This window comes from Lepidochelys kempii, chromosome 7 (assembly GCF_965140285.1).
Source record: "Lepidochelys kempii isolate rLepKem1 chromosome 7, rLepKem1.hap1, whole genome shotgun sequence".
In the NCBI taxonomy this organism is placed as follows: Eukaryota; Metazoa; Chordata; order Testudines; family Cheloniidae; genus Lepidochelys; species Lepidochelys kempii.
In genome coordinates, this window is record NC_136386.1 from 73,838,592 (window position 1) to 73,851,973 (window position 13,382).

Below are 13,382 nucleotides of genomic sequence, written 5' to 3' on the forward strand. Positions count from 1 at the left end.
GTTTTATGAGAGGGAAACATTACTGTTGACAGCACAAGTTATTTTCTACATAAGAAAAATTAGAGTAGGCAACAGATATACAATATAAGAATACAGTAGAGATGAGGACCACAAGTTATGGGTTATAATATATTGTTGATTATATAGGAAACTATCATTGCAAAAAGTTATACAACTTAGTTTTTTTTTAAATCAAATCATCCCATTTCTACAATCTTACTTCAAACAGTTCGGTATTTAACATCAGCCCAGGCAAGAAATCATCTGTCTCTTAATTCTTACTTTACTATGAAAGTTGTTTTTATAGTGGACATTTGTTTTGCAACCAGTACAAAATACATTTACTAGATGCAATCCAAAAGTGTTATACATTTAATTATTTAGTTGCAGTACATCAATACCGATAGAATTATAGGTATCCAATCCTGAAAATACTTTTACATCAGATGGGAAGTCTTGCAAACTGGTATATTCCTAGGAGTTAGGAAGATGGTGCTCTGGAACATGAAAATACTTTCACCATATCTGTTCTACAAAATTGAATAGACACAAACTCTGCAAGATGCTGTAAGCTGCTTTCAGCATGAGACTTTCCTTAACTGAGTTTTGTCCCAGATCTGGCTTGCTCATTTCTCACTCACTTAGCTGAGATAGTATACTTTACACATGGGGAAATTAGCACTTTGCTTAATAGAGAAATCCTAAAATGTATTTCACTTTTGCTAGGAATATACACAGACCTGTACTTTTGTGTGGTGTCATTTTGTTTCCGATGTATAGGTGGTGCAGAGCCTCGAGGAATCTAACATTTATAAGATCAAATTTTCAAAAACTGTCTACCATTTTCAGAATGCATGTGTATTTTGCAAGCATAACTGGTACATTTTTGTGCAACTAGAGCATTATTGGCACATGCAAATATAGGTTTCTCCTTGAGTGAAAACATGTACCAGGAAAACTGATGGCAAACAGAAGCTGCTCCTTTTTAAATTTGTCCCACAATACATAGTTACAGTATGTTGCTTTTCATTCATGGGATGTGCTAAACACAGGTTTTGACCTTGATTGAATTTGAATTGATAGAATTTTCCTGTGATGTGTAAACTAAACGGAGCTATGGCTATTAGTTTTCATAGTATTCTTTCATTAAATGTAATTTTTTCACTAATGTAATGCCTCAAACAGAATCTCTAACCAGACAGACACTGTCAGAGACTTAATGAAATTGATCAGTCAGCAGATTTATAGAATCCATTTGTTTTATTTTTAATTTCAAGTGAATTTTGTGAGTGTCATTTGTATTCAAGAAAGTAAAAGGACTACTAGCATGGTCCAGGGAAAAGTGAAGGGAAGACAGTTGTGCTAGGTTTCTCCCACCTCTGTGTATGTATCTTCTTTTGGACTTCCCTAGATCAGATCCACCACTCTTCTTGATTATAGGATGATTTTGTGATCTGCACAAATGGGGAAAAGAATGAGACACCCCAAATTCATGTTTTCATGTGACTTGAGAGAGAATATAAGTTCTGAACCTCATTGGCTTCAGTGGACTTTGGATCAGACCCTTTAATCCCAAACATTGGCTATCCCTGTTTCCTGAATTAAATGTTTGCATGGAATTATTCTAGGTACATAAGAAAGAGACAACAGAGTCCTGGATGGAGGGAGCGTGCTGGCAGCAGAGGCTGCCTCAACTTGCTGATCTACTTAAAAAGGCAGTGCACTTAGAGTGGAGTCACTGGAACCTAATCCCCCGCCCCCATTTACATTAATTCTTATGGGGAAAATGGATTCATTTAACATCGTTTCACTTAAAGTCGCATTTTTCAGCAACATAACTACAACGTTAAGCAAGAAGTTACTGTATGTATTTTAAATAAATGAAAGAACTTCTGGCAAATTGCCAGGAAGGGTTACCCAGTCACAATAGTCAATTTTTTTTTAAAAAAAGAGACATGATGGGTTGGTAAAATCTTTTATTGGACCAGCATTTATTGGTGGTAGAGACAAACTTTTGATCTTCACAGAGCTCTTCTTTAGGTCTGGAACAGGTCACCAGTGTCACAGCTAAAAAATAGTGTGATACTCTGGTAACCTTTTTAGACCTAAAGAAGAACTCTGTGAATCTCAATCTCTTGTGTCTACCACCAACAAATATTGGTCCAATAAAGTTCTCATCTGCCCTGTCTCTTATATCCTGGGACCAACACAGCTCCAACAACATTGCAAACAAGATTTTTAAAAGTTATTAGTGGCTGTCTTTGGTGCCTACGTATTTTGATGCCCCTTCAAAGAGCCTCCTTTTCAAAATCAGGCCCCTTTAAGTTGTCTCAAGCTGTGCATCAAAAATCACTGGTCACTTTTGAAAATGTCCCACTGCTCCAAATTCCACATGAGCTCCAACAAGAAACAAATCTTATATAGGGAAAGACTGGCCGCAATTCAGTAAGATGTATCTATTAATTTATTTTGATGGCTAAACAAACAGTTATTTAGGGTCGTTCAAAACTGGTGTACATTTTTTATGTAAAATTTTGTTTTAGGCAATTTCTCTCTTTTCAATTTTTTCTTGTTTGTTCAAATTGAAAACACAAAAATGTCTGAATTCTTGAGTCCCTCTTTGATTTTTCACTTGGAAATGGGCTGATTTTCACTTTAAAAACAAACAACCTCCCACCTCCAATTTCAAACAGCTTTACCTTGTGTGTCAAATATTTCACACAACTCTACCATTTTATTGTCTTTTGATCCAGTAGTTCAGCAGGTCAGCTGAAAACATAAGGAAAAGTCAATCCAAAACAACAGCATCATAGTTAATCTTTTGCAAACAGTTTCTCTTTGCTCAGAGATAACTTTAGATGTTGGCATAAAATGACATATCGTAAGCAAAGTAAAAAAAGAGGATTTTCTTAGTATTTGTCACACTCTGCTGTAATATTTGAAGGACTAGACAGCATTCAAAAATCAGTCTTTGTTTCAAGCGCTCGTGAGCCGGAATCACAGACCCAGAAAACAAGTCAACAAAAGGTGTAGTAATGAAGGCTAGTTTACTGAATTTAAATTTGCAAAATCCAAAGCTTAGTTTGACAGTATTAATACAATATTTTTGCCTATAAATAATGCTGCGTTGTCATTGTCATTATTTTGACATGTGTGCACAATGTAGTAATTATTATGAGTGCTCAATTATTTTCTGGCACTTTCTGGAAATGCCTGCACAATATTATGTTTGCCCTCTTCCCTGCCCTCCCGTACCTTCTAATGACTCAGGCTTCTTGGAGCCTAAACCAATATGGTACACAAGTAGAAATGTGATAGAATTTCTATATGACTCAGCTTTTTAAGTCACCAAAAGAATTCTCTTGAGTACATCTTTTCTGGTGCTGAAATTGATTTGGGTGATTATCATATCAAATAAACCTGACCTAAACAAGCATTAAAGTGTCTGCTGCAGCTGGCACATCCCTGGCCTGGTTTCTGTTGCTTTCTGAGATTTCTCTGTAAATATAGCTTTTCTGAGGCTAAATTAATCACATTGTCAAATCTTCCATTTTGAATAAAAGTATGTAGGTGCAGATATAAAAGGTACTTTTTGTTCTGTGTATTTTGGATCTTATCTGTTGGATCACTGACCATTATGGACTGCAGCCACATATATGGTAAAATCCTCAGCTGGTGTAAATTGGCATAAATATGTTGAGAACTTGAGTTGTGCAATGTTCTGAAGATATAAATTCCTATAGAATTTCTTAGTGTGATTCAGGGTGGGTTCTGTGATGGTCTTAGAGCACATCTTGGTTGAAATCCTGGCCCCACTGAAGCCAATGGCAAAACTTCCGTTAACTTCAATGGGGCCAGGATTGCACTTCTGGAACCTGAGCAAAACCTGGGATAACAGCGTTCTTTCAGTTGTGGGTCTGCAGGGTCAGTGGGCTTCAGTCTTGCAAAGCTCAAATGTTGAGAATCAGTTTGTAAGAGGTTCTCAGGAGCTCTGTAAAAACTTAGATTCAGACCTTTGGATGTCCTAAATTCTGTGAGATTAGAGCTGTTGTAAAGTTTCCTGCTGAGCTTTATTCAGGGCAAACCTATTGCAAATAGTCTAGCTATGATTAACTGGGAATTTCAGTTAAACGGAGTTCAGAAAATCAGGTTTTTACTATGCTATGGGAAATATGCCTTTACTATGGGTGGTTGTCAGGCTACATTTAAAAATAATTGACTCAGTTTAATTATGCTGACCTGGTCCCATATCTTCACGTTCCTGTTGCAATTCTCTGATCTGATTGCAATCATAGTTAAAGGAAAAGCTGTATGGTGGCAATTTTTGTTTTCCTATCCAAGATATGGTTAAAGTTGTTGCTATTAAAAATGCCCCCTGTTGCAACAATTTTAGGCTGCTAGGAAAGAGACTGAAATCCAGGACCTCGGTGGTGGCATTCTCAGAAATGCTTCCCGTTCCACGCGCAGGGCCAGGTAGGCAGGCAGAGCTTCAGAGTCTCAATGCAAGGATGAGATGATGGTGTAGAGAGGAGGGGTTTAGATTTATTGGGAACTGGGGAAACTTTTGGGAAAGGGGGAGCCTATAAAGGAAGGATGGGCTCCACCTAAACCAAAGTGGATCCAGACTGTTGGCACTTAACATTTAAAAAGTTGCAGAGCAGTTTTTAAACTAAGAGATGGGGGAAAGCCGTTTGCTGCAGAGGCGCACGTGGATCGGACAGAGACTTCTCTTAGAGGTGAGTCTATTGATAGAGATTCTCTAGGTTCTAGTCAGGAGGAGAGGATGGAAGAGGATAAAAGAGGATAAAATATGGGCCAGATCAGACGAGAAACATTCACATAAAGAATCTGACACATCAGAAAAGGGAAATAAACAAACAGTGACAAGTTTTAAAGTGCTTGTACGCAAATGCTAAAGTCAAAATAATAAGATGGGTGAACTACAGTGCCTTGTGTTAAAGGAGGATATTGATATAATAGGCATCACAGATACCTGATGGAGTGAGGACAATCAATGGGACACAATCATTCCGGGGTACAAAATATATCGGAAGGACAGAACAGGTTGGGGGGGGGGGGCTGTTGGCACTATATGTGAATAAAATGTAGAATCAAATGAAATAAAAATCTTAAAAGAATGCACATGTTCCATAGAATCTCTATGGATAGTAATTCCATGCTCTAATAAGAATATAACAGTAGGGATCTATTATCGACCACCTAACCAGGACAGTGATAGTGACAATGAAATGCTAAGGGAGATTAGAGAGGCTAGCAAAATAAAAAACTCAATAACAGTGGGGGATTTCAATTATCCCCATATTGACTGGGTACATGTCACCTCAGGATGAAATGCAAAGACAAAATTTCTCGATACTTTAAATGACTGCTTCTTGGAGCAGCTGATACAGGAACCCACAAGGGGAGAGGCAACTCTTGATCTAGTCGTGAGTGGAGCGCAGGATCTGGTCCAAGAGGTAACTATAACAGGACCGCTTGGCAATAGTGACCATAATATAATAACATTTAACATTCCTGTGGTGGGAAGAACACCTCAACAGCCCAACACTGTGGCATTTAATTTCAGAAAGGGGAACTATGCAAAAATGAGGAGGTTAGTTAAACAGAAATTAAAAGGTACAGTGACCACAGTGAAATCCCTGCAAGCTGCATGGACACTTTTCAAAGACACCATAATAGAGGCTCAACTTAAATGTAAACCCCAAATTAAAAAACACAGTAAAAGAACTAAAAAAGAGCCACAGTGGCTTAACAACCATGTAAAAGAAGCAGTGAAAGATAAAAAGGCATCTTTTAAAAAGTGGAAGTCAGATCCTAGTGAGGTAAATAGAAAGGAGCATAAACACTGCCAAATTAAATGTAAAAATGTAATAAGAAAAGAAAAAGGAGTATGAAGAACAGCTAGCCAAAAACTCAAAAGATAATAACAAAATGTTTTTTAAGTACATCAGAAGCAGGAAGCCTGCTAAACAACAAGTGTGGCCCCTGGACAATCAAGATACAAAAGGAGCACTTAAAGATGATAAAGTCATCGCAGAGAAACTAAATGAATTCTTTGCTTTTGTCTTCACAGCTGAGGATGTTAGGGAGATTCCCAAACCTGAGCTGTCTTTCTGTAGGTGACAAATCTGAGGAATTGTCACAGATTGAAGTGTCACTAGAGGAGGTTTTGGAATTAAATTGAGAAACTTAATAGTAACAAGTCACCAGGACCAGATGGCATTCACCCAAGAGTTCTGAAAGAACTCAAATGTGAAATTGCGGAACTATTAAATATGGTTTGTAACCTGTCCTTTAAATCAGCTACTGTACCCAATGACTGGAAGATAGCTAATGTAACGCCAATATTTAAGAAGGGCTCTAGAGGTGATCCTGGCAATTACAGACTGGTAAATCTAACATCAGTAGCGGGCAAATTAGTTGAAACAATAGTAAAGAATAAAATTGTCAGACACGTAGAAGAACATAAATTGTTGGGCAAAAGTCAACATGGTTTCTGTAAAGGGAAATTATATCTTACTAATCTATCTATCTTACTAATCTTTGAGAGGGTCAACAAACATGTGGACAAGGGGGATCCAGTGGACATAGTGTACTTAGATTTCCAGAAAGCCTTTGACAAGGTCCCTCACCAAAGGCTCTTACGTAAATTAAGTTGTCATGGGATAAGAGGGAAGATCCTTTCATGGACTGAGAACTGGTTAAAAGACAGGGAACAAATGGTAGGAATAAATGGTAAATTTTCAGAATGGAGAGGGGTACCTAGTGGTGTTCCCCAAGGGTCAGTCCTAGGACCAATCCTATTCAACTTATTCATAAATGATCTGGAGAAAGGGATAAACAATGAGGTGGCAAAGTTTGCAGATGATACTAAACTGTCAAGATAGTTAAGACCAAAGCAGGCTGTGAAGAACTTCAAAAAGATCTCACAAAACTAAGTGACAGGGCAAGAAAATGGCAAATGAAATTTAATGTGGATAAATGTAAAGTAATGCACATTGGAAAAAATAACCACAACTATACATACAATATGATGGGGGCTAATTTCGCTACAACTAATCAGGAGAGAGATCTTGGAGTCATCGTGGATAGTTCTCTGAAGAGATCCACGCAGTGTTCAGCGGCAGTCAAAAAAGCAAACGGGATGTTAGGAATCATTAAAAAAGGGATAGAGTTGGAGAATATCTTATTGCCCTTATATAAATCCATGGTATGCCCACATCTTGAATACTGCATACAGATGTCGTCCGCTCATCTCAAAAAAGATATACTGGCATTAGAAAAGGTTCAGAAAACGCAACTAAAATGATTAGGGGTTTGGAACGGGTTCCATATGAGGAGAGATTAGAGGCTAGGACTTTTCAGCTTGGAAAAGAGGAGACTGAGGGGGGATATGATAGAGGTACAGAAAATCATGAGTGGTGTGGAGAAAGTGAATAAGGAAAAGTTATTTACTTGTTCCCATAATATAAGAACTAGAGGCCATGAAATGAAATTAATGGGTAGCAGGATTAAAACAAATAAAAGGAAGTTCTTCTTCACTCAGTGCACAGTCAACCTGTGGAACTCCTTGCCTGAGGAGGTTGTGAAGGTTAGGACTATAACAGGGTTTAAAAGAGAACTGGATAAATTCATGGAGGTTAAGTCCATTAATGGCTATTAGCCAGGATGGGTAAGGAATGGTGTCCCTAACCTCTGTTTGTCAGAGGGTTGAGATGGATGGCAGGAGAGAGATCACTTGATCATTTCCTGTTAAGGTCACTCCCTCTGGGGCACCTGACATTGGCCACTGTCAGTAGACAGGATACTGGGCTGGATGGACCTTTCGTCTGACCCAGTGTGGCCATTCTTATGGTCTAACAGGAGGGGGATATTTGATCAGACCAACAGGGAATAACAACCCCTCGGATACTGAGAGAAAGGGCGAAGAGGGGCCAGCTCAGACCTCAGGGAATGCAGCAGTCATTCTGTGGCTGCTGTCCTGCTCTCCCTGCCTATCAGATTTGTGCAGTTATATAGATTGACCTGTGCTTCCAAGATCCTGTGGGTCTGACTGATTAGCAGTTTTTGGGATCAGGAAGGGATTTTTCCTTCAGAGCAAGATTGACAAGATGCCTGCTGAGATTCTTCACCTTCCTCATAGCATCCTGAGGGCTTGAAGGTAGGTTGGTAAGGAGAGTAAGAAAGCTGTCTGTTTATAATGGGAATTTGCAATGGCATCACAACTTGTGGCCAGAGTGCAGTGTGGATGAGTGATTTAAAGGGCCCAGAAGTAAACATGAGTAAGAGATCCAGGAGATTACTGGGGGATGCTATTAGCCTGAAGGAAGAAGGGAAAATCTTAAATCCTTGCAGACAGAGGTACCCGTCATGTGCACTCCCATTCCACCTCTTAGGGGGAAAGGTGAGAAGAGTCAGAAGTGGGCTGAATCATAGGCTGAACAGGGCCAATCCTGAATATTGGTTGTTTGTCATGAAGCCATTTAACACTTCCCTGAACCCAAATAAATGCCTGGGTTAAACGTTAATATAGTTGTGGTCTTCCACTTTAAAACTCATCTCCTTAGCTGTGTTTCATTCTCCTATCTGTCCTGGTCTACTCAGTATTTGCCAACAACATTTAGCACAAAAGATACATTAACCTAAAATTCCCCCCATGCTTAGAATCAGAAATTGGTGGGATATCTGAGTTACACAGTGTCTGCTGGCAAATGTTGACTTTTTAAATGGCAACCACTGCAAATCAACAATCAGTAGCAGTAGATAGATTATTGACTGGGATTTTGGAATCTGTTTTATCAGCTAACAGATGTCACTTAACAGAAAATCTGGTCCAAAATTTTTCATGTTTTAATTAAAAAAGGACAATAAATGGCTTTTTTAAATAAACTAAATATTTTGGGGAAGTTTTCATTTCTTATGGTTTCTGACGAGTTTCAAAAACTATAAAAGTTTTTTTTTTCCATTGGAAAAAATTGACAATTTCCATGTTTGGGGCAGGGAGTTCATTTCTTTTGAAAATTTTGACAGAAAATACTTACCATTTTCCATCCAGGTTTAGTCAGACTTTTAGACTTAAAAAAAATTGTTGACCAGCTAGAGGAAATATATTGAGAGACCAATGGCCTGTATTATACAGGAGGCCAGACTAGATGACCATAGTGGTCTCTTCTTGCCTGTGAATCTAAGAATCTGTAAGATGTAACTAATTATTGCTAACTAGGTTTTTTTTTTCCATTTCTGTTATGGAAAACCTAGAATAGTTTTCACAACATTTCCACCAACTTAATTGAAGTATGTTTAAAACAAAACGCATTTGTGTTTGTGGATGAGATTACTCAGAGATAAGGGGTCACACATTTATGGTAAACAGTGGACTACTAATATAATAGTCAACTCTGTTTCTATTTCATTGTGATGCCATTTGTTTCTATTGTTAAGCCTTGTGTTCAGAAGAAAGACAGTGTACAAGATAATGAAATTTAAGTACTTGTGGCACCTTAGAGACTAACAAATGTAATTTGAAATTTAAGTGTTATCATTGGGTCACATTCTGCTTTCAGATGCCTGTGCACATCTCACATTGACTTTATGGGAGCTGCAATATTTTTAGCTGCTTGCAATATTTCACTTTGTGTTTTGAATATGTAGAATTTATCTTATTGTAACTCGATGTAACTTTGGCTGCTCCAGTATCAATAAAGGGCATGATCTTACCATTGCTGTTCACAGAGAACTCCCATGCAATTTAGCAGGAATGTGGGATGCATATCAGCAGAAACAAGGCCAAGAGGTCTATCTTCTTAACTCCCTGCAAACTATTCAAAGCTATTGCCTCCTCATTATCCTCCTCCAAACCATCTTTAAAAGTCTCCTTTTCCACCATGCTGACAAAAAACTTGACAACAGGCTGATTATTGTGCTCAGACCACTGCCTATCATGGTGACCAATATGGTCTAATTCTTTCCTTGTACTCCCTTGTCTTGTCTGTCTGCAACCATCTGTTGTCTCTTGTGTTATTCTTAGCTTGTAAGTGCTTTGGGGCAGGGACTATCATTTTCTGCTGTTTGTACAGTGCCTAACACAATGGTGTCTTTGTCCATGACTAGGGCTCCTAGGTGTTATGGTAATATAAATAATAATAATTAGGAACATATTACCATTGCTTCTTGTTTGGTAAGGGCTATGCTCTTAACTTAAAAAGCTGACACTTGGACTGTGAATTTGTTCCTATTTTATAGATATTCGTGGGCTGCAAGGATTTCTGGACCAGGCCTCTAGACTGGGACTTGATGTATCTTTACAAAAGGTGGACAGAAACATCAGCAGAGTTTTTGCCAGCCTTTTTACTACCATGAAAACTGAAGAGTTGAATCGCTACCGTGACACATTACGAAGAGCAATCTTACTTCTAAGCCCCAGGGGAGCCCAAACTTTCATCAATGAGGTCAGTGCATTGTTCTTTTTAGAATTGTGCAGTAGAAAAACATGCATGATATTTTATACAGTAGGGATCAAATCTTCCAAACTGGCACATCTTGAAAATGTGGACCTACATGTGTTAGTTTGTTACTAAATATCTTAGTCGATGTCCCGTTTCAGGAAAATGGTTGTAACATACTTTTGATTACCTAAATACTGCAAGTGAATTGAAAGACCAATACACTATCCTAGAAAAGCAGCTATATTTATCGGTGACTGTCAACTTTACCGAGGAAATTCCCAAATCCTTGCTAAAAGGAATTATGCTGTTCACGTCTCTACTACAAAGGTCTCTAGAATATACTCTCAGTGTGGCAGTGGAATCACAGTATTTTTACTACAAATACAGTTGCCTTATTTCTTTATGGTTTCTTGAGATCAGTGAAATTAATTAGGAACAACATGTAGCTGTTAGGTAAAGATGTAATTAACACTGTGCCAAGGGCTACTGTTTTGACATTAATTATTTTCCACACGTTTTTCCAGTATGAGGTAAAGAATGACTTTGGATTGCTTACTGTGCTGAAGAGCCTGAAATCTAAGGTCAGATCCTCAGCAGATGTAAATTAGCATAGTTTTACTGATCTACACTAGCTAAGAATTTGGCCTTAAATGTTGTACCCTTTTGCTTTAATTCACCAGAGAACTGAACTGTGAAATTCAAACATGTAAGGCCTATTTCCAGTTGTCAGTGTGTTGCTACATGAAAGCCTGCTATATTAAAAAATAAAATCATTTTAAATTGAATTAGTACAGTCACTGTTTGGTAGTTTTCTTGGCTCATATCAGCATTAATAAACCTTTCATTTTATGTTAAACTGTGATAATGTGTAATTATTTTTTGATGAACATGGTTAATTTTAGTGCTGATGAATAAGGCAGTCTAAGACCATGGGAAGGTCAAGATAAAGAGTCAAATTCTGTCCTCAGATATGCGCATGAAAGTCTCAGTGACTGCAATTAGCGTTATGCATAAGCACTTGAGGTCATAATTCAGCCCAAAGAGTTTACAGAAAGCTATGCTCAGCTCAGCTAGTAGTCCCTGTCTGTTTTTTCATTGGAGGCCCACTATGACAGAGAATTTTGGGTTGGTATTCAGATCTGTTCAAATGAAATGTCCGAAACTGGTACTAAACTGAGACCAGCATTTACAAATCACTCTAACCTCAGCCAGATATAAAGTCTGTCTCCTTTCAATACTCATAATTCCCAGAAATGCTAATAAGAGTTATACTGACAGGACAATAGCCCTGCAGGTCTCTAGACTTTGAGTAATGCATTAAACCACTTTACCACTCAGCCCCTCTGAAAGCAGTATGGTATTATACGTATTAGGGATAATGATCCTGGTATTTGTCCAGATCCCTGCAGGAGTATAACCGTGGGCAGAAATGAGAAGTAATTTATTGGACAATCTTCTTTTATTGAATCTTGATTGATTCAGAAAAGCTTTACGAAAGAATATTTAAATAATAAAAATCAACTCCCCAAAGGCTTGAGATATTTGAGTATATGCTTTAGGGGAGAACCCTGCATTGGCAGGGAATGAACTTAAATGGGACTCAATATGTCTCTTACATTTCTAGTGTCTATATGACTCTGTGGAGCTGTGTACTTCTATAATCATGTAAGGCATAAATACAGATTGTACACAATACAATATAGAGTGTTGAGTTGCAACTTTCGGATCAATTGTTTTTTATTTAATTTACAGAGATAGGTGTTCAAAGCATACAGAAGGAGGAGGAAACTAGTATGAAGGCAAGAAACCTACAGTTACCAAATTACACATATAGAAGGACTCATATCTATAAACAATGGGAAACAGTTTTCCTCTCCTGGAAAAATTTTCAAGAACTGAAAAAATATTTCACTGAAAAATTCCCAACTACCTCTGTTAACATCAATGAGGATACTAATAAAGTCCTGATTGAATGCAGGATAATGCTTGAGCACAGACACACTCAAACAAAAGTTAAGATATTTTAATGAAACTTCTTTTATTGTAAGAGACATATTCTCATCCAGTATCTTGAGACTGTTCAATGACTACTAGTTGAAATCAGCAGATAGTACTTTGCCTGTTAATCAGTGCAAAAAGAGAGAGATTCTTCATTTTCTTTAGAGATGGCCCTGATCTAAAAAAAGTGGATCTAGATTTCAGCCCTAGTCACCTCCTACCCGAAGTTCAGGGGTGTTTAGATCAGGCATCTAGATTTATAGAGAGAGGGACCAACTTAGGAATTCACATCCAGGTCAGGGTTCCGAAATTCCCAAAGCTCAGAGGTGTGCAGTTGTAGGGTTTTGTTTCGGGCTTATCTCTCATTGTTTTAGACATCATTTCTCCTCTATTGGCTTAGTATCCGTAACGTCCGGTTCTGTGACAGTCTGTGCTCACTGCTCATAGGTTATGTGATAGTCCATGCTCATAGCTTCTCAAGCTTTATTTTCTGCTGAGACTGTTGTACTAGAGAGAGAGAGAGAGAAACCTCTTCCGGGGCAGTGAGGAAAATGTGCATTGAAAGTCTTTGTAGACAACTGACTGTAGTGTTGCTTGACCCCTAAAATGTGTTATAAATGTCATCATCTGCAGATATTGCACTACAAGCTCACTTTGGGTGTTGAAGCAAACCTAGTGTCAGTGCAGTGAGCTTCCTTTTGGAGAAATAGTACATGAACTTCAATCATCAAGGGGCAAATGCCCTCTTCTACACATGCGGAACTCCCTCTAACAGTGGGACTGGGACTGTTGCACAGTTAATGTGCAAAAGTTGGGCTGCATTAGGGGGATGGGCACATAGAGGAAAAGGAACCAGTGCACAGGGAGGGAGGGAAAGGAGCCAGGCGATCCATTACCTGGTTGTTTTTTCCTTTGGCT

At 38.3% G+C, this 13,382-nt stretch overlaps 1 protein-coding gene across 5 annotated transcripts in view; it reads left to right on the plus strand.

The window, feature by feature from the left end:
* The window catches only part of GRID1 (glutamate ionotropic receptor delta type subunit 1), an 834,382-nt gene that overhangs the window by 448,460 nt on the left and 372,540 nt on the right, over positions 1–13,382 (plus strand). For all 5 annotated transcript variants that reach the window (XM_073353357.1, XM_073353358.1, XM_078853794.1 and 2 more), the window contains exon 4: positions 10,264–10,469. In XM_073353357.1, the coding sequence (XP_073209458.1) occupies positions 10,264–10,469 (206 nt within the window). The remainder of the gene's footprint in view (positions 1–10,263; positions 10,470–13,382) is intronic.